Genomic DNA, 20,606 nt, shown 5'->3' with positions numbered 1-20,606 from the left:
AGAGGGAAAGGGCTTTTAAGAATTTGCAGCATTAAGTGAGGATAAGGGCTGTGCAAGCTTTGAAAATCATTTGGAAACGGTCCTTTGGGCCTCACAGCTCTTCTGCTGTTCATGAAACCAGCTTGACCTTTTGTGCGCTTCCGAGCATCCCTGAGAAAATCCGCCGCTGCTTTCAAAAGAGGGTCAACGCGAGTGAGGAAATTCCTTAAAGCAGCGCAACTTTTTTGAGGCGCAGCTGAAACCCAAAAGGAAAAAAGAAAGAAAAAGAAGCTTTAACAAAAAGCAGGGAGAGGTTGGCCTTGCAGTGGCACGAGGTCCAAAGTATGCCATTGAAATTATTTTGAAAGCGTGCACAGGCCCTGGGACTAGTGGTTAAAATTGCGCTGAAGGTAATAGTCCAGGTGAAATTAGTTGCGGTTTCAAGAACCTTCCCTTCCCTTCTGTGTTCCTTCCCAAAATTCCAACAAACACCGTGGTTTAGGATCTCTTTAAAGAGCTGTTGCCTGGGTTGCTTTTCCCAGGCCATGGGAAAAGCGAATTCTCCTTCTTCTTAATAGCAACTAGGTAAGAGGCTATAGTAGGCAGTCATTACAAATTTTCTAACAGAACGGCAAATAATGCTCCTCTGATGCAGAGAAATCTGCAGGGAGAGTAAAAGAAAGTTGGGATATTAGTTGGATGATCAAAACCTAAAGGATGCACTTAACCAAGGAGCAGGACTTTGCACGGGTGCAACCGTCACCTTGACTCTTTGGACCCCCTTGCAGATGCTCCTGCTTGGTGCTGAAAGAGCTGAATAAGTTGACTTGGGTCAACTGAACAAAGTTGACCCAAGTGTTAGAGAGCTGTTGTCCCCAAATAAACTGCCTACTTTTTTTTCCTCAGTGCCAAAGGCATCCAGACAGCTAGCTAGCTATTTTTTTTTTTTATTATTATTAAATTTATATGCTGCCCGTCTCCCCCAGAGGGTGACTCTGGGTGGCTTACAATGAAAAAACAAGATAATAAAAACAATAAAAATATAAATATCCCCCAATTAAAATCACAAGTAACAATTCTATAAAAGCTACTGCATTTTTGTGTTAAAAAGCAACCAGTGGTAGGGTTGAAATGTAAGGTAAGTGACTTATTCAGCCCAAGATGTGTGTGTATGTGTGTGTGCAGAGATGTGCATATGTGTGTATGTGTAAACACTTGTATATTTATATAGTACAGTCATAAAAGCCATTAAGGTGTCCATACACACACATACACACACGCCTTTCCTTTTTGTAGTTTTACCTCAACATTTTTGTATTTTTTCATTCATTTCCAAAGAAGGTAGATATTGAGGCCAACATTAATGGCAGCAGCTCTTCGAAGCATCCGGCCACAAGCAAAATGTTTGTTGGACAAAACATGGCAGAATCCATTTTTTTTCTCCTCATTGCCTTTTTTTTCCTTTTACATCCTTACATGTTCTTACCCAACTTTTAAAAAGATGAACTTAAAAGCAAAATTACATCATGTTCATTTTCACGTGTGTAGAAACCCACTCTGCTTCTGTTTTGTAATCTTTGCGAACGGGGGAAAAAACTCATCTGTCTTCTCTAAAATAATGCAAGCACCAGTAGCAGTAAAGACATTTTGCTTTGTTTTGGCTTTGTGGGGTGTTTGGACAGTAAATAATCTTCGGAAAATTCCACTCACCCCTTTCCGAAAATACTAGCTATGACACTATTTTATCCCTTGAATGCCACTTTGACTTAATTTTGTTCTTGTACTGGGGCTTTTTTTTTGGTTTTTTGGTTTTTTTTTGGCATTATTTTTCATTTCTGTCTCCTCTTCTGACCATTTTCTGTAGCTGACCAGATGGGTCCCTTTAAAAGACCAACACTGACTCCAAACATTCTTGTTTTGAGACGACGACTTTTTACAATCTTTTTTTGAGGAAAGACTTGATAGACCTATGTCTTGCATTTTCAGATCGTAAGGATGATGTACCTTCTTATAATATTCATCACACCCTCCCCTTCCTTTGGCCTCTCTTTTTAGTCTTTTCTCTGTCTCCTGTCTTCTTCCTTAGGCCATGTTTGCCAGTTACGTCCCTGAAATCATAGAATTAATAGGAAACCGCAAGAAATATGGTGGTTCCTATAGTGCGGTTAGTGGAAGAAAGTAAGTATTCCGAGGAGGTCTGCTGGCTTTGGTGCAGCAGAACACTCTCTGCATGCCATTTTCTTTTCTTTTCTTTTCTTTTTTGTTTTTGCTTTTCTTTCATGCATGTAGGCAATGTTTGCGCGCTACGTGCCAGAAATTGCTGCTCTCATCCTTAATCGGAAGAAATACGGCGGAACTTATAATTCAACCCGAGGCAGAAAGTAAGTTGAAAGAACTGAAAAAATGAGAGAGGCAGGCTGAGAGACCAGGTGGAAATTGAGCCCAACGTGGTGGTGGCATCTGACACCCTCCCTCCCCACCCACCCACCCCACCCATTCATTTTGCTTTACGTCTAGGTGCAGGGCCAGTTGCGTCCTGTTGTCATCAGATATCCTACCTTTCCCAAGCTTGCTGTGCTAATGTGCAAGCCACCTTGGTCTCTTGTTTTATATACAAATGGTGCACAATTCCAGTACACGGTTTGCACAATCTCCCTGCTGTTCATCACTGGTACTGTGGTCAGATTATGGAATTAAAGAGTGATATCTCAATGTATGAATATTTCTGTGGTTGCTTTTTAAGTCACCAGTAACATCTCTATATCTGCTGTTTGCTCATCTGGGTAGGGTGCAGTAGGTGACCTTCATTTATGCTCCTGCAGAACTACCTATTCTTGGAAACTCCCAGCTGTGCAAAGAGGCTTCATACTATACAACTGTACAAATTTAGGGGCTTAAAAAAGGATTGTCATAATCATACAGATAAAATATTTCCAAACAGATATCTAATCAGGTATGTAGCTATGAGAGTTCTACCTAGCACTAAAGATTTGGTGACCTCTGTTAATACCTTAGGGTCCTCAGTACCAGGACCCCTATACCTGGGAGTCAGACATATTAGACTCAGTAAGGGAAAAAATTGAAGCATATTGCTTCAGGATGTGTATAAATCCATTTCTCCCCACCCGAACTTAATGTTTCATTAGTAATATTAACATATAACTAAATGTTCTCAGTTAAACCATTTACCTTGTGGACATAATCCATGTTGAAAATAAAGTTAGATACAGCTCCTCATTGATTTGACTTTGTCTCAGAAATCTAATTTTTATTTTGAACCACAGTGTATCTGACCTTAATTAATGACACAAGGAGTTTCTGAAGATCTCTGAATTATGCCAAGTTTGCTAACCTCAAATTGCTAAATTTGCTAAACTCACTTTGGATTATCAGCAATAGTTAACTTGTAATATGAAGGTTCTTAACCTCCCCTCCCAGGTTGTAGAAATTTCTAAATTTCCACAATATTGCATTCACATTATACTGGCCGAGGAAGTAATCTGTAGACAACTTTACCATTCCCAATTGGTATAACTAACCCTATATCTCTTTTTGATGGGTGGAATAAATAAACTGAATTTCTACTTGCCTTTTCACAATCTATAGAAAATGGCATTTTCTAGCCCTCTCTTTTTTAATCAATGGTTTTTTTTTTCCCCTTAATCCCAGAACTTCCATTTTTTATTTGGAAGTCTCTTGAAATCATGAAGTCCTTGTCATTTTTTAATATGAGATGATATAATTATGATTATAATGGAGCTTCTGCTTCTACTATTGATAAAATCCCAAAGATATATAATCATATTCCATCTAATTCCAAACTAATATTTAATTTCACGGGCATTCCAGGACTTTAAGTGCACTTTTGTAGACACTTAACACTTCATTTGAAAAGGGACACTGAAATTAATTTCTCTTCCTACTGTCGAGGTTACTCTGATGCACCCAACTCATCTAAAATGTTCAAAGCCTAATGCTGTCAAAGGACTTGTCATGAAGAAGAATTCTGTAAATCAAAATTGAACTGAAATTTTGATCCAAATCCAAATATGTTTGGAGCACTGACATGCACACTTTGCTATTCTAAATGTGGATTCAAGTTGTGGAGCTGAAAATGTTGTTGATACCATTTAAAATACTTGACATACTGTGTCTTAATTATTGGCAGCTGAAAGCCAATCTACACATCAGCAGATTTCAAACTCCTAAAGTTCATATTTTCTACATAAGGTGCAAGTACAGCTCCTAGAATTCTGATCTGATATAGCTAATGGATGCTAAACTAGTTTCTTCATGTATTTATTTCACATATTTTTATACACAGGGCTCTTGGCACAGTATCTCACCGGAGTTTACACTATTCAATACACCACAATCAATAATATGAATTAAACCTAATTAGGAAATGAAAAAGTACTGTAGTACAATATTAACACAGTCAAAAACGTGCTCTAGGTTAAAATCAGGCATTTCAGAGTCAGGCATCCTGGTCTCAAAATGGCTGGAAGTCACTAGCTGGGAAAAAACAATATGATATTCTTGGCTGGTATTAATTTGTTTATGGTCCACTCAAAAGCAAAATGAACATTTCTATTGCTACAGAGTTTACTCCATAGGGGAATACTCAGAGTTTTCATATCCCTTTCCTGCAATCCAAGATGATACTGTCATTTGGCAGAACGTGAAAGATCTTGCGATTCCTGCTAAACGTAGTCAAAGAAGAGTTATGCTAGTTATGGCTTTATCCGTTGGCTTTCACCAGGGCTTAATCACAATTTTGTTTTTGCTAGATTATGCTTTTTATGTACAGTTTCAACTTGTCCTCCTCCCCAAGAGGTAGTAGTGTTTTCATATTTCATTTAGTTTTCTTCAAGGTTAGTGAAGGGCCCGCAAAGTTTTTAAATGAGCTGCGTTATTTCAGCATTTAGTATTCCTCAGCAATAACCCCTATTGATTTACTCACAGGAAACTGGATATGGTTTCAGTCTAAGTTGGGTGAACTCTGAATAAAGTACTATGAGACAACAGAGTGAAAGGGATTTGTGTTGTGCATAGACTTGAGCTAATAAATAGCATTTTCAAGAAGCTAGCTACTAAGAGAATATGTTTTGTCACTCATGCCCAGCGTTGGTCTGGTAGACCCAGTCTTCAAATTCCCACATCCTGTTTCTTTTGACGGTTAGTTTATAAGCTTCCCCGCTGGCTTTGGGCCTTGCTAAATTTATTTTATCTCTGGGGCTTTTTGTTTACTTTTTAAAATGCACTCTTTGTTTGTCTCTCTTCATCTGTCTCTTTTTGCCAGTACAGTTTGTTGACTGGAGCTGAATTTTGTCATCAGTGCACAGACTGTTCGACTTTATGCATTGTTTCCTGGTTCAAAAAGCTAATTACTAAATGCCTTGGAGAAGCCCTTTGCTCACGTACATCTTTCATCAGAGCATAGGAGTTTGGGAACGGCAGAGTGAAAAGCCATTAGCAGCCCTATGTTTGATATTGCTTTTGCAGTCAGTAGAACAAGATTGATGAAATGTTATGTTTGGCTGAAAATTTGAGTTTTCCTTTGGAATTCAACATTGAGGGAATGGGCTGTCAGAACCAATAAGTTTTCCATTGCTTTGGATAAAAGGCATGTGGTAATAATTAGCAGTATTCGGCCTTTAGCTGAACAACTCAGCATAGACCCTGGCAGCAAACTTAATGAAAGAATACAGTTCTGCAATTCCTAATGTCAAAAAGTTTCCAGATAAAATGTAATGTATTTGAAAAACTGGAGCCACTAAACTTTGTTGAAAGATGTTATTCAGAGTCTAATGGAGAATGTTCTTCCCTCAGAAAGAAGTATTCATTAAGTACCTTTGTTTAAACATACTATTTAAATAATATATAAATGTTCTATTATGTGCAGTATGGAGCTTAAAACAAAGCAAATACCATCAGGCTGTTGTTATACTGTATAGAATTGTTTTGATCTGGAATGTATGTGTTTCATTTATTTAAAGAAATTATATGGCCTCCCTTTCACAGCAGTGACATTAGGTGGCCTACAAAGATTGAAACTCACCAATTAAAACAATAATCCATGGCGCCTCAGCTAAATAACACCTTCCAATCATAAAAACACATCAACAACAGGGCTAGCCTAACCTCCTGGCCTAAATGCCTGGGGAAACAGCCAGCTCTTCAGAGCCTTACAAAAGGCCAATAAGGTCGAGGCCATCTGGATCTCTGGGGAGATGCTGTTCCACAAGGCAGACACTGCCACAGAGGAGGCACAACTCCTGGACCCAACAAGATGACATTGTTTAACGGACGGCTCCCAGAGCATCCCCTCTCTGCTAGATCTGGTTGGGTGAGCAGAAACAATGAGTGAAAGGGAGTCCCACAAATAGCCTGACCCTGTGCTATGCAGGACCTTATAGGTGACAACCAGCACCTTGAATCTCATCCAGAATCCCTAACTTCTCAGGGCCTTCCCATCCATGTCAAGAAATGATGAAACAATCAACTGAGGTAGAACAAAATGATAGAGAATGCTACCAATTTGTCAAGAACGTGCTGAAATCTGACACAGTTCAGAATTTCACAATGAGATTGGTAATTCAAAATGTGTACCAAAATATGTACATAAATGAAGGGCGTGCACAAAAAGTTTGCAGTTGTCTATCACCAGGAAATTTCTGACTCTGGCCAGACAAAATCAAATGACTATAATGTCAAGGGCTGTGCTGTGTTTCAGAAATAATCACAAAAGGTGCTTTGGAGCACGAAGGAGCATGAAAGCACCATGTGTCTCACCTCTTTTCAGCAGCCACTTCTTTCTCAGGATAGCGCGGCTGTTTTCTGCAGATGCCACATGGTCCTGGAAAAAGATGCAGCTGTTCTAAGGAGCCACAGATAGTTACTATATTCAGGACCCGACACTCTGAAGCACTTTTTTCTAATTGAATCTGAAGTGCTTCATTGTCCTAATAATGACACTATTTGCATACATGTCTAGTATAATTATTGTTGCAAGCAGAAGGAGAAAATCCACTACTGAACCATGAAGTAAGTCAGTTCAGTATCATTTCACCACCACACAACTGTATGTGTGCCTGTGCCATTTAAAATATTTGAGTTCATTCCTGAGTGAGTTATTTTAATTAATTTATCATATTAAGACCCTCTCTCCTCAAGGAAGATAATTGCCCAATGATCATCCAAAAATTGGATATTCTCAAATGCTACTTTGAGGCATATCTCTTCCTTTTTTGCATATATTTATTTATTTATTTATTATTTTATTTTATTTTATTTTATTTATTTGTGCGCCATACAGCATTTCTAGGCCATCCCCTCTCAACAGATTCTGGGCAGCAAAGTGTAAAACAGAAACAAGGCAACTAGAATAGCAACTGGGTTCCTATAAAATAGTTAAAAATACAACATGGTATCCCCATTCAGCTGAGGCCAAAAACATGGAATACAACTGTTTTTACCTGCTTACAAAAAGCCAAGAGGGTGGGGCTGTGTGTCTTTCTGGGAGGACACACTGCCATAAAAGGGAAACTACTAATGAGAAAACTGACTGCTTCAGAACATCGCATGTATCTCAGAAAAGGGAAGGGGGACTTTAAAGGTAACAGCCAGAACTTTGAGAATTGGGCCCAGAAGCTTATTGTTAACCAAAGCGGCGACCATGAGGTGTGTTATTGTATACTGATGGGACTGATCTGCCAGAATTCCAGCCGCTGCCTTATATGCCAGCTTTTGGGTCATCTCCAAAGGCAGACCCATGTAGAGTGCTTTGTAGTTGTCCAACTGAATGGTGATTAAAATGTGAGTTACTGTTGCCAGGGCTTCCATATCTAAGCAGGGATATAACAGGCAGAGGCCTTCCTAGCTATTGCTTCCACTTGTCACAGACCAACTCTTTATGTGGGAAGTCCAAACCAGTATTATTTGGGTGTCATATTGTCCATTGATGAGGAGCAGTTCTGTCCTGGAAAGGCTTAATTTAAGTTTGTTTTTCCCCATCCCGATCCTCATAGCTTCTGAGCACTTATTCAAGACCTCCAATGCACCTCCAGCTTGGCCTATGGTGACATTGTAGAACTGGGTATCATTTCCACATTGGCGACTCCTAACCCAAAACTGATGAATGGCCACCCCTAGCAGCTTCATGTAGATGTTAAACAGGAGAGCACCAAGCCCTCAGATACCATTGCAGGCAGGCTAGAAGGATACTATGCTCACTGGTATCTAACACTGTAGAGACTCTAGAAGGATCAATATCTAACTTCCCTGCATCTGAGTATCCATAGTCATCCACTAGAGTGGGCAGTGTTGTTTTTGTCTCCTGACCAGGCCTAAATCCTGACAGAAAAGGATTCAGATAATTTGTCCCATTTCAAATCCTCTGTAGCTGAGTCCCTACCACTTTTTCAACAACTTTCTCTAAAAGTTGTCTAAACTTGTTGGATTTCAGGAGTGGGCACACCACCACCTATTAGGCGCCAAGATCTTCTTCCTTAATGAGGTATTAATTATGACCTGGAACCAACCACTCACAACTTGTGTGGTTGCCCAAAGGAGACAGTATAGGCATAAATCAAGTCCAGTGGTGTTTGAGTTCAACCCACAGTAGATGGTGCCCAAGTGGTGTCCAGCTCAGAGTGGATACAAGTGATTTTATCCACAAAGAAACCCACACATCCATCCAGTGTGTTTGTCAGTGTTTTGGTCCATTTTTATATAATAGGGTCTAGGTTTTCCCAAACAGAGCTGCCAGGTGCACACAAATAAGCACAGGGAAGAATTAGTGCTTTGCTACTCTTACTGTTACTGTGTAGGCTATACAGGATCTCTTTCAAATGCCCAGTTATGCCAACTTCTGGTTTTCAGCACTATCACTCTAGTCATCTTTTCAGTCACTTCATTTACCTCAGTTTGTTGTTAAACTGATGAGCTGCCTAGAATTGGCAACTGAAGAGAGGCTTTGCTGGAGCCAGCTCATCCATATTCCACAGGTCAACCAAGGAAGAAAATCAGTGCCTGCCAAAGAGTCAGGAAAAACCCCAGGAGTTCTGAGATGGATCTTTCTAAGTGGCCCTCCAGCACTTCATCGGTTCATGTTGTCCATGTTCCACAGTTTGATGAGGAAATGACCTAACTACAGCAAAGATGGATGTTGATATCCTCTGTCTTCAGATCATGTTTCATTTTTACTCTGAAATAAAGGCCAGATCAAGCACATGCCCTACCATGTGGATTAGGACTGTGAATTCTTGCAACAAGTCCATGGTTACCATGGAGGCCATGGATTCATGAGGTGCGGTAGACCCCTCTCCCAAGGGACTGAGGACCCCCAGGGCAAGCAGCCTCAGAAACTCCAACACCAGTCCCAATATGAGATCAGTGCACTAGCAGCAGCCTAAGCTTATCAGAGCAGCCCTATTCCAGGAAAGGCACTCCAGGACAGTGCTCTGAGAGTCTAATTAACAATCATGGTTATCCTTCCCTAGTCTTGATGTCATAGCTGGTGCAAGGCCTGATACTCAACTGGGCAAATTTCAGACAGAGCTACATTCCCATCTTCACCCAGTTGACGTTCAATAAGGCATCTTCTTAACTAACTCATACCAGGCAGGATTAAAATAGCTCCTGGTCAAAACAAGAAACGTCTGTAACTATAAACCATAACCTGAGTGTTTGGGGGTGATCATCTACTGAATAACAGTGGCAGAAGAGGATTGCCCTGGAAGTGCTTTAATACTGTCGAATCTTGTTTGTCTTGTGGCCTCCACATTTAGAGATGGATTTAAGAGCCTTTTATTTTAAGCAAGCTTCAGTTCTGTACCCTGATCTTCTCTGCTTCTTGGAAGTTTCTTCATAGTTTTTTTTTTAATTTATAAACCATAAGTTCAAATCATCAGCTTATCATAATAACAATCTGTGAGAGATTCCTTCCAGAAGAAAATATGACACTTGATAGCTATGTTTCTGTCTCTCTTTTTTCTTTTTTTTAAAAAGGAAAAGACAGAATAAACACAAAGACAGATACTTGAAGTTAACAGAACGCCTTGGATTGATTAAACATTGTGATTTGAGTCTGAATCTTTACTTAAAAGTAATTGATTTCTTTTTGCTTTTTTCATTAATCCTTGCCAAGGATTTTGAAAAATGAATCCTTTTCATTTTCTCTTGATATTTCAAAGATGAGAGGAATGAAAGCCAGGATGGTGTAGTGGACCAGGAGTGAGAAACTCAGGTGTTAGTTCTTCCTTAGGCACAGTAGCCATCTGGGTGACCTTGGCAAGGGACTCAATATCTCAAAATATCTCCAAAACAAGTGGAAGAACATCTGCAGAAATACCCACTTGACTCAGTGAACAGCAGAAAACATACTTCATTGGGCATAGAATTAAATTAACTCTCCCAGTCAGTTGTGTTAGTGGACATTGCAATACCTGGAGACAGCAGAATAGAAGAGAAAGAATGGGAGAAAATCACAAAATACAAAGACCTGCAAATAGAAGTAGAACAACTATGGCAAAAGAAAGCAAAGATAGTACCAATAGTTATAGGCACCGGAGGTGCAATCCCAAAACGTTGGAGCGCCACTTGAAGACCACCGGCATTAACAAAATCACCATCAGTCAATTTCAAAAGGCAGCTTTACTTGGAACGGGTTATATCCTGCGACAATACCTTTAATATTATTAAACAACAACATCTGCCTATCCCAGGTCCTTGGAAAGGACTTGGTAGGTGGATAAAAATGCCAAATCCAGTCTAAACATCTGGCTGACTGTGCAGCCAGCCAAATTTAATAATTTATTAAAGTGTATGCTGGCCGATTCTTTTTTTTTTTTAAATATAATTTTATTGAGAGTTTTAAAAACAAGTAAAAATTAATACAAACTAAAAGGAAGAAGGAAAAAAGAAAAAAAGGAAGAAATAAAAGATAACGCTAAACTGCAAAAAAAAAAAAAAAGAAGAAAAAAGTAGAAGAAAAATAGAAAAGAAAGGAAAAAGGATATAAAGAAGTGGCTTCCAATCTTCTCTACAGCAGTTAGAAGTACAGCTGTAGATTTACCTCTTACCTCATGACTCTCTTTTTCTATAATCTATCCTAATCGTCAAAACCATAGCTCATAACTTCATTTTTTTCTGTTTTACACAAAATATCCATAAGGGGTTTCCAGTCAGAAATAAGCCTAGATGTTGTCTTTTGTCTAATCAAACAAGTCAGTTTGGCCATCTCAGCAATTTCCATCATCTTCACCAACCATTCCTCCATTGTAGGTATTGCTGAACCTTTCAATCTTTGGGCATACAATAATCTCACTGCAGTTATCATATACAAAAACAAAGTTCCATGACTTTTTTCCAACTGTTTATCCATCAGTCCCAAGAGGAAAAGTTCTGGTTTCAGTAGTATATTAATCTTTAAAATCCTCTGAATCACTGTATACATTTAAACCCAAAATCTTCTAGCTTTTTTGCACGTCCACCAAACATGGTAAAATGACCCTTCTTGTTCACATTTCCAGCAAAGATTTGAAGTACCTTTATACATTCTAGATCATTTTTTCTGGTGTCATGTACCAACGGTACATCATTTTATAAAAGTTCTCTTTAAGATTATAACACAGTATAAATTTCAATCCTTTCAACCACATATTTTCCCATTGTTTCATCTGTATATTATAACCAAAATGTTTAGCCTACTTTATCATACATTCTTTCATTTGTTCTTCTGTTTCAAATGCCATCCAACTCTCAACAAATCTGGGTAGCTCACAACAATCAAGGAAATTACAATAAAATTAATTAAATAAAGATAAAAGATGGCAAGGGCGATAAAGTGAAAGGCCTAACTCTCATTGTCATCGAAGGTTGCCATGAAGCTTGACATAAAGGCTCATGGGATGCCAGAGAAAAGTGACAAAGCTCAGATTTGGCCATGGGATGAAAGAAGACTTGGTCATTCTGATGGAAGGAAGTCTTGTGCCTGAGAATGGCTATGGGGAGTGCAGTTCTGCTGCTTCATTTGGACCACTTATTAAAGTCAGGTTAAGGTCAGGAGTCCACACCTTACAGCGGGTGTGATCCTTTGTGAGGGAATGGCTAAAGGCACTCCATTGGCATTGGCTGAAGACCATATCAAGCTTTGCGCAGTATGTCAAGGGCTATCCTCTAAAGGAGGACCATCTAAGGACAAGCTTCACAAGTTAAATGGATACCTTAGACATCTGAAGGGCTTGAGGAATCAACTCCCCCAACCTCTGAAATGTGCAAGCCACCCACTCTGTGAACCCAAAAGGGGATGCCTTCAGACTCCAGACAACACCTTCTGTACCCAGTCCCAAGAAGATTTTGCTGGATGATTTCTATTCCACTTTATAACTGTTAGCTTAGCTCCATCTTGTCTCCTATGCGCATGCGTATGGAACCACTGAAGGGAGTCTGAGGTCTGGACTGAAGTGCTACGAGTTTGCAAGTGATGCTTAGTTCTCTCACACATATAATGCTTGCCTTAGGGAGGCTGTGAACCTTCTTAACTGGTGTCTGGATACCCCTTTAAAATTATATGGGTGAACAGATAAGGCTCTATCCAGATAAGACACATTTATTTAGGTAGGTACTCTAGTTGGAGGCTTCCAAACAGAGGTTCAGTTGCTCTAACTGATCAGATGTCACTTAAGTGCTGAAAATTGGGTGGCTGCTCTTCGTCTTGCTCAAGAAGGCAGATCTTGTCTCCATCATCCATAAATAGATGGAGTTTTAAGAGGCACCCCTTTGTAGGACTTGTCCAGAAACTTCAGGTAATTCAGAATGCAGGGTACCAAGCATCTCCAAGTCCAGCAGAAACATGCTGTGATCTTCAAATCAGTATGCATAATGTCTTTGCCCATATCAAATCATTCTTTAAGATCAGCAATGATCCTTTTTTGCTGCCATCTATTTATTCTCTTTAGCTTTTCCCAAAACAGATTTTACCTACAGCTGTTTCTGATTATAGTAGAATGTCACAGTGGGGGAAAGAGGCTGTTCCCTGGCTTAAAAAAAACCCAAAAACATTATGATATCACATTACCATAAACTTGTGGATATATAACTGCCTTAATGATATGAATATTAAAAAGAGAGCAAATTGGAAAATTGGCTTAGAATATTATATCCTAAGGTGGGGGGAACCCTCCGAAATACTCTTTCTTGTTCCTATGTTTATATTTAGATGTTGACTGTCAACAGGTATCAGCAATGCATTGCTGCAGATTAGGTGTGGATATATTCTTTTCAGAATTATTTTGGCCATTTCCCTTGTGAAAAAGGTCCACAAATTTTGATATATTGCTAGATACCAACTAAGCATCACAAAGAAGGTCATATGTTTCCTTGTCATATTAACCAGTCCTGTACATTTCATGCAAAATGGTACTGGGACCGATGGCATTGTGGCTAATATGGGGGTCGTAGGTTGCTGAATCCTTCCCCAGTCCACACAAAAACTTTAATTCACACCCCAACTAAGTATCTCATACTTAGCTTGAAAACTCCAGGTATTTGGAAGGAATAGTGTTAATGACCAACAAGGATTTGTAAAATAGATGTGTTATCTCATAGACATACAATTGATAGCAAACAGCATGATAAATGAGACAATTTGGTTTGTACTGCACAGTATCCAGGTCATACCACTGTTGCTATGAATGATTTTATCAATCACTGAAGTTCAAGAAACAAGTTCTCTTCTGTGCATTGTTAATAGCCTTTTCACTCTTTCCATCATGACTCCTTTTGGGTCAGTTAGAATCCGCTTGGGGACCGATGGGTAGAAAGTGCAAAGCATATAATCCATGAAAGATGTATTATGTATTTTGGCTTCTCCCACAAAGCCTCTTGATTTTCTGGTGGTCTTTCATCTAAGTACTTATGGGTCTTAGCTTCTTGATATCTTTTAGATTCAGCTAGGTGTGATAGTCTACAAAGTTGTTGATGATAACTTATTTTATGTATTTTATGGGCAAGACTAAACTTAAATTAATCCCTGCACAATTCTGAGATTATCATCTCCACCTAACAATGTTAAAATTAGCATTTTCCCAACAGATTTCGGCTGAGTTTTCTTTTATATGAAATATTGTGTGATTTCTTAATTAAGCTGGGTTGTGATAGCTCCATCATGGTGGCTGCCCTCTGGAACAACATTTTCCCCAAGATTTGTATGGTCCCAACCCTGTCCCTATTTAAGTAAGTCCTTAATACCTGGTTCTGTCCCCAGGATATGGGTTAAAGTGGGTGATGGACCTCTTTGTGCAATGTTCTGGTTTTTTAAATGATTGTAAATTTTAGCAATCAAGCAAACAATCTGAACAGAACAGAACAGAATCTTTATTGTGGACAATGAACAGTCCATAAAACACTTAAACACATAAAATTAATATTAACTTGTTAGGTGAACAATCTGAGATTTAAAAAAAAGGAAGTAGAGGGTTGATATTATTTGAAAAGTATTAAACCAGAAGGAATGAACCAGATAAATTTTATTTCCATGTAAAGGTGGTCCAAGTATACTTGAAAGAGGAAACCAATGATTAGGAATTAACTCATTTTTCATTATAGTTTTCACGTGGATTTGGAGTTTTCCTACTTATCTAAGTTTATTTTAAGCTTGCTAGTTACTAGAATTGTGGTCAGAGAAGAGAATTACCAGAGAAACAGAACAGAGAGGGTGGGCAGCCAAGAGATGAACACATGATTAGAAAGCGAAAAAGGAGGGGAGAAGGGAAAAACCACGACATATGTATTTGATATAAATATTATAGTTATACAGAGACATTTAGATCAATATATGTCACATTTCATTTACTTGCTTGACAAAATGAATACAATGTAGTCAGTAGATGTTGAACAAAATTTGCAATTTACTGTCAGTGATTTACTGTGATAGGATGGCAAGGATGACTTTTTAAGAGATTCTTTATATTTGTTCCAATAGAATGGATGTAATTTTCTTTGAAAATAAACAGCCAAGGGAACTTTGCATTTTTTATTGTTTGCCTGCACAGAGAGGAAAGGTCCCACCACAGTATTATATGAAAGTTGCTATTTTATGTTTTTTTTAAAAAAAAAAAAATTGGAGTGTAATTTGCATGATCTAACTGGTCTTTACTGTGTTTCCCTTAGGGTACCTCTTAACTTTGTTGCATGAATTGTTGGGAATGGAACTGATTTGGTAACTGCTGTTGGCAAAGTTATTTGTATTGGAAAAAAATCTGCATCCTATTTTCTTCACATCTTCTGAACCAGTAATTCCCAACCAGCATGCTGGCTTACATTAGTGTAGACTGAAGGATCTAGGAGTTATATGCCATGAGAAATAAATAGGCAGGAACTAAGTAAATTTACATATTCTAAATGTGAATATTGAGGAATAACAGTAAAGTGTGCTTCATTGGAAAATGCTCATAGACTTAAACGTTAAACAGAGCAGTAGCCAGTTTGTAGAAAGAGATGGAGCATTTTAAGTGAATACAAACAAGTGTTGTTATTATTTTCCTGTGGTTTATTTACTTTTAAGATTTCTATTCTACCTTTTTTCCAGGAACTGCAGGCAGCTGGCTGGGTAAGACAGTGTTGTCCAAACTTGGCCACTTTAAGATGAGTGGATTCTGGGAGTTGAAGTCCACTCATCTTAAAGTGGCCAAGTTTGGACAACACTGGGCTAAGAGAAAGTAATTAGCCCAAAGTGACCCATTAAGCATCCAAGGCTAAAGGGTAGACCTGAACCTAGGTCTCCCCAGTCTTCACCCAACAAATTAATAACTACTCTACATTGGTATACATTTCTCAGCCTTTTGCCTAAGAGCAAGTATTGTGAATTGTTTGGAGGCTGGGAGCTATAAATAGCTAGCAACGTTTAATATGGTTTTATATTGTTTTTACTTGCATTGGTTTTCTTAACTGTTTGCGAGCCACCCAGAGTCTTTAGGGAGATGGCGGGTACATAAAAGTGATTAATAAATAAAAATAGTAATTGATCTGGTTGTTCCCATGTCAGCCTCCCAAGTAGACCAGATTGGAAACACGACAAGATGAACTAATTCTACTTTATTGTAAGACTATGTTAACAGAATCATGCACGTCTGAAAGTACAGATCTCCCGCCGTCCCTTTTTACCGCCTGATCAGTAAGGGTTTGGTTTTTTTTTTATCCACACTCAGTCGTGACCAATTCTGTGGCGACTGCCTGAACGAGTCCCTGCAGTTTTCAAGGCAAGGTATTTCGGAAGTGGTTTGCCAGAGCCTTCTTCCTAGAGCAGAGCCCAGCTGGCGAGTGCAGGAGGCGGGGTTTCCATTGCTTTGCGCCTTTTTCAGGCGTGCGTGGCTTCCATGCTACCGGCAACTGCTCCCGTCTCTCGTGCAAGCGCTGCCAGCATTTTTCCTCCCACCGGAGTGAGAGTCCCCATTTACCTACTCACGTAAGTTTTCGAGCTGCTGGGTTGGCAGGAGCTGGGGAGGAAGCAGGAGCTCACTCTGCTGCGCAGAGCTGGGCTCGAACCGCTGAAGTGTCAACCATTTCTGGCCGGCAACTTTCAGCGTCATTAAGCCACTGCGCCACCGCGTCCCCTGATCAGTAAGGGTAGATCCTTTCTAAGTGTCTTTCTCTGCCCGTTATCAGTTGCAGGCTCCTCCCCCTTTTATCTGATTGTTCTCTAGGCAGCTTCTCTTCCCCCTGTCTTCCAAAGTCATTCTCACAATCCATTACACCATGATAGGACTCCCATAGCAAAATAAATGACCCCCAAATGGTGCAACAGATACACTGTTGATATTAAACTGAAAACCAAGAATATCCCAGCATTGCCTAAGCCCTAATTAAATCATTCTGAATTTCCACAGTACTACAGGACTGAACTAGTTAAAGGTCCCATGCCTGAATCTGATCCTGCTTGTTTCCATGGCTGACTTAAAGTTTGGTTGACGTTTTCCACTGGAAACATGGTTGCTTTCGCTCTTTCCCTATCAGGGTCAGTTCTCTAGGCCAGGGTTCCTCAACCTCAGCAACTTTAAGATGGGTGGACACCAACTCCCAGAATTCCCCAGCCAGCCATGAATAATCAAATAAAAACAATATAACAATATAAGCTGAAACAATAGAAAATAAGAATAAAAGAAATCAAGCAATAAAACTGAGACAATAACACCAGAATAAAATGAGATGGATTTTTAAATTAAGGAGGTGAGATAGATGATAGATAGATAGATGAAGTTGCCACCTGATTCCAAAAGAACATCATATTTAGTATTGGATAATACCCTTTAGGAACAACAGGCTACTGTACCTGTATCTGAAAAACAATATTTATAATTTTATAATTATAATTATAATTAAAAACAATTTTAATATTTTGGCATTACCCGCCTAACTTCATACAGTGACATATTTCAGGAGGGAACCTCCATAATAATTTTCACACTGGGGCTATGGCTGGCTAGAAGTCCTGAGGGCTGTCGTTCACATATCTGAAATCATCAAGTGGCACTTGATTATCCAATGATTTTTTTTTAATGAAGGGTAAAAATTTAATGTGTCCATTTATACATAAATTTGTATGCCAGCTATGTTAAAGATTCTAGACAGCTTATACCTCCAAATAATAAAGTACATAAAAACACCTCAAGAAACAAAAATAAAATATATCATGCAGCCAGACTACATCCATATCACCACTGAGTAGTTATGTCCAGCGAAGTAGCACCTTCTGCCCTTGAGGCTTGTTGCCTTCTCTGCTTTCTGAAACGTTGGCTGAGAAAGGCCTGTCCCAACTTTGAAAGGGCAGATTGCTCCAGAGCAAAGGGATTGTAATCTTTTTTGAATTACAACTCCCACCGTCACTTGCTTTTTTTTTTAATATTGGCTGGAGTCAATGAAGTCTAATATATCTGGAGGACATCAGATTGCCCAATATGGACAAAGGCCATGTTTTTAAAGAGCATTCAGAAATTTCAGTTTGATGCCAAATACAGTCTGATAAAGATTGTTTGCCAAATGCATAGAAAAGTTTTAATGAATGCTAAACTGTTTTTCAACACACAGCTTAAAAAGCTGAGTATTGTAAAAGCTCTGAATTACTTCAAGCTAAGAAAAGCCCCAAATGACTGGAGATCTTGATATTTGAAAGGGTCTCCTTCCCACCAAACTCCAAGATTCTTCTCAGGATGCCTCCCATCTTCTGAACTAAATTGGATTTCACCAAGGAGCAGAACATTTGGGAACATGACATGTCTGTCAGTGGAGTACATTGACCCACCTGTTTGCAAAACCCCCTTTGGGTCACTTTTAGAAACAAAGGGAAAAAAAAACAAAAATTAGCATCCTATTTTACGCACATATACTGAACCAGTAATTCCTGACCAGCACCTCAGTTTTAAATGCAAATGTAATGCTTTTAAGTTTTTTTAAAAAAATTCCCTTCACTGTTATTTCCAAAACAATATTAGTGAAGATGAGGAAAAAAACTTCATAAATATAATTAATGGTGACCAAAGATGACTGAATTATGACCAAAGTTGACTGAAATGTATTGTAGAACTTTTGAAAGCTCTTTGTTGCTTAGTTTTTGAGCCAAAGCAGGTTCCCATACTTTTAGATACGTTCTAAAATCCCAATTTTTAATTGTTAGCATCTTAAAATTTTATTCAGGATTTAAACTGTGAGTTAGGGTTAAAAGTTGGGGTATAAATCATTTCATGAAGAAAAACTTAGATTTGTGTACTTTTGTGAGGGAGTTGCTTCTTCTTTGAACTGGCCCTCAGATCATCAGCAACTTGATTTCTCCTTCATCTACAGATGACTGATTGAACACTGCACTTTGAACTGGAAAAAATGTGGTGTTTAAGAGGTCATAGGAAAGTTGACAAGTAGGATTAATCAATGCCATGCCTGACATGAAGCGAGAAGGACATTCTGAGTGTTCAAAGGAAACCAGTTTTGGACTGAACCACATCATACAGGCAAATGGCAGTGCAGAGTGAAAGAAACAGAGCAAGCCAAGAATAGGGTGATAGCACAGACCATCTATGAGGAACAATGAGACATGTTGCTTAGGACAAGACAAGGTAGAAAGCATATATTAGTCTGGGGAAGACAGTTGGAGAGTGAACTCAGGCTGGTAAGCAAGTTTCTGCTTAATAGCAAGATTGACCTGCTGGGCCCAATCTTGAATTGTTCCAAGTGACAGGTGGGGACCAAGGGACATTTGTTATCCAAAATGCAGTGCTAATCTCTTCACCATTTTCCTTTTGGCAGTACAGCAGAACTTTGCAAGCAAATAGCCTGTATGGCAATGATAGCATCTTATGGACAGATTATGGTAGCTTTGGGAGTAAATCTCTGGGCTTTTGTTTGATTCATTTCCTCAGCTTGAGAAAAGCAACCAGGAAGGGCTACTGGCTCAGTGGGGTGATGTATGCAGAGGTACAAAACTGATGCTTGCATAGAGGTTCTCTCAGAGTTGGCCTCTCTGAAAAAAGCAGATGTAGCTTCAGAATAGGATAGGTATATACCACCTTCTTCTCCCATTTGGTGTCCATAGCTCCACAAAGAAGAGATGAGTTTAATTCATCCTCTACTAGCCTCCTAGCCATACTGCCCTCTTAAATTCCATTTGTTCGTCTCCTTTCCACTCCATTTCTGCCTTTTCAGTCAACCTTCTGCCGCATCTCCATCTCTCCTTCCCTCCCTCTCTTCCTTTTTTTGGAGTCTTAAAACCTATTGCTTCCCCCTTCCTCATGCATACACTCAATTCCTTTGTGCACTTTACCATGACCTCAGCATCGGCTGAAATCGGTTGACAGCACATCTTCTGAAAGTTAGTAATAAAAACCCTGGATTTATGCATATATAGAGAATCATTACAATGATTTCTAAAGAGATCTACATACTTGATAAGCTCTTTCTGGTCCATTGAAGGGAGCAATAAGATGCGCTGTCTTTATATAATGGTGCAGTTTCATAGTCGCTAATGACGCCGCTGCAAATAAAACCATGTTGGATTGTGAGTTTAATAATATCTTTGTGCTTGTTATTGATTTATCCATTGTTCTGCATCATTATCTTTCCACCAACAAGGCCCCTACAATTATTTTTCACACCCTTAGTCAAGCACCAAATTATGAAACAAGGGCAGACGCTCATAATCGTCCCAGAGGTAAATTACGGGGTGGTGATTGCTTGCTATCTATCTCTCATTGCTTCCAGGCAATGATTTCCCCCACAATCATTTATTGGAATGTGTTCAGAACAATTACAGAGTATGAGTGACCTGGATGGTCTAAATGTTACCTTAGAAATGCTTTGCTTATTATCTGCCACCTGCTGTCATCTCAGCTGCCAGCTCAAGAAGGCAACATTGCACAACAAAAGAGTAAGCTTTTCAACCTTCCATCAGATCAGAATGCTGAACAGCTTGGCGCCATTGCCTTAAAGAGAACTTCAGCCATGTTCCCTTCTGCTCCAGTAATTATGGATAAATATGGGTGGCCATTTATGAAGTGACCGCTTTCTTCATGATGGCGAAACAACTTCATAAGCTTTTCCCTCTAGCTGCCTTTCTGAGTTCTTCACACCAGTTAGAA

At 39.1% G+C, this 20,606-nt stretch overlaps 1 protein-coding gene across 4 annotated transcripts in view; it reads left to right on the top strand.

Annotated features, from left to right (window-relative positions):
* KCNMA1 (potassium calcium-activated channel subfamily M alpha 1) overlaps nt 1-20,606 on the top strand; it is a 523,843-nt gene that overhangs the window by 327,607 nt on the left and 175,630 nt on the right. For all 4 annotated transcript variants that reach the window (XM_088128983.1, XM_088128982.1, XM_088128975.1 and 1 more), the window contains exon 9: nt 2,066-2,157. In XM_088128983.1, the coding sequence (XP_087985109.1) occupies nt 2,066-2,157 (92 nt within the window). The remainder of the gene's footprint in view (nt 1-2,065; nt 2,158-20,606) is intronic.

The sequence above is a fragment of the Python bivittatus genome, unplaced genomic scaffold (assembly GCF_059951505.1).
Source record: "Python bivittatus isolate LINGU-HERP-01145 unplaced genomic scaffold, Pbiv_v1 ctg000050_np1212, whole genome shotgun sequence".
NCBI lineage: Eukaryota > Metazoa > Chordata > Lepidosauria > Squamata > Pythonidae > Python > Python bivittatus.
Note: the sequence above shows the minus strand (reverse complement) of the source record. Positions and strands in the feature narration are given on the sequence as shown.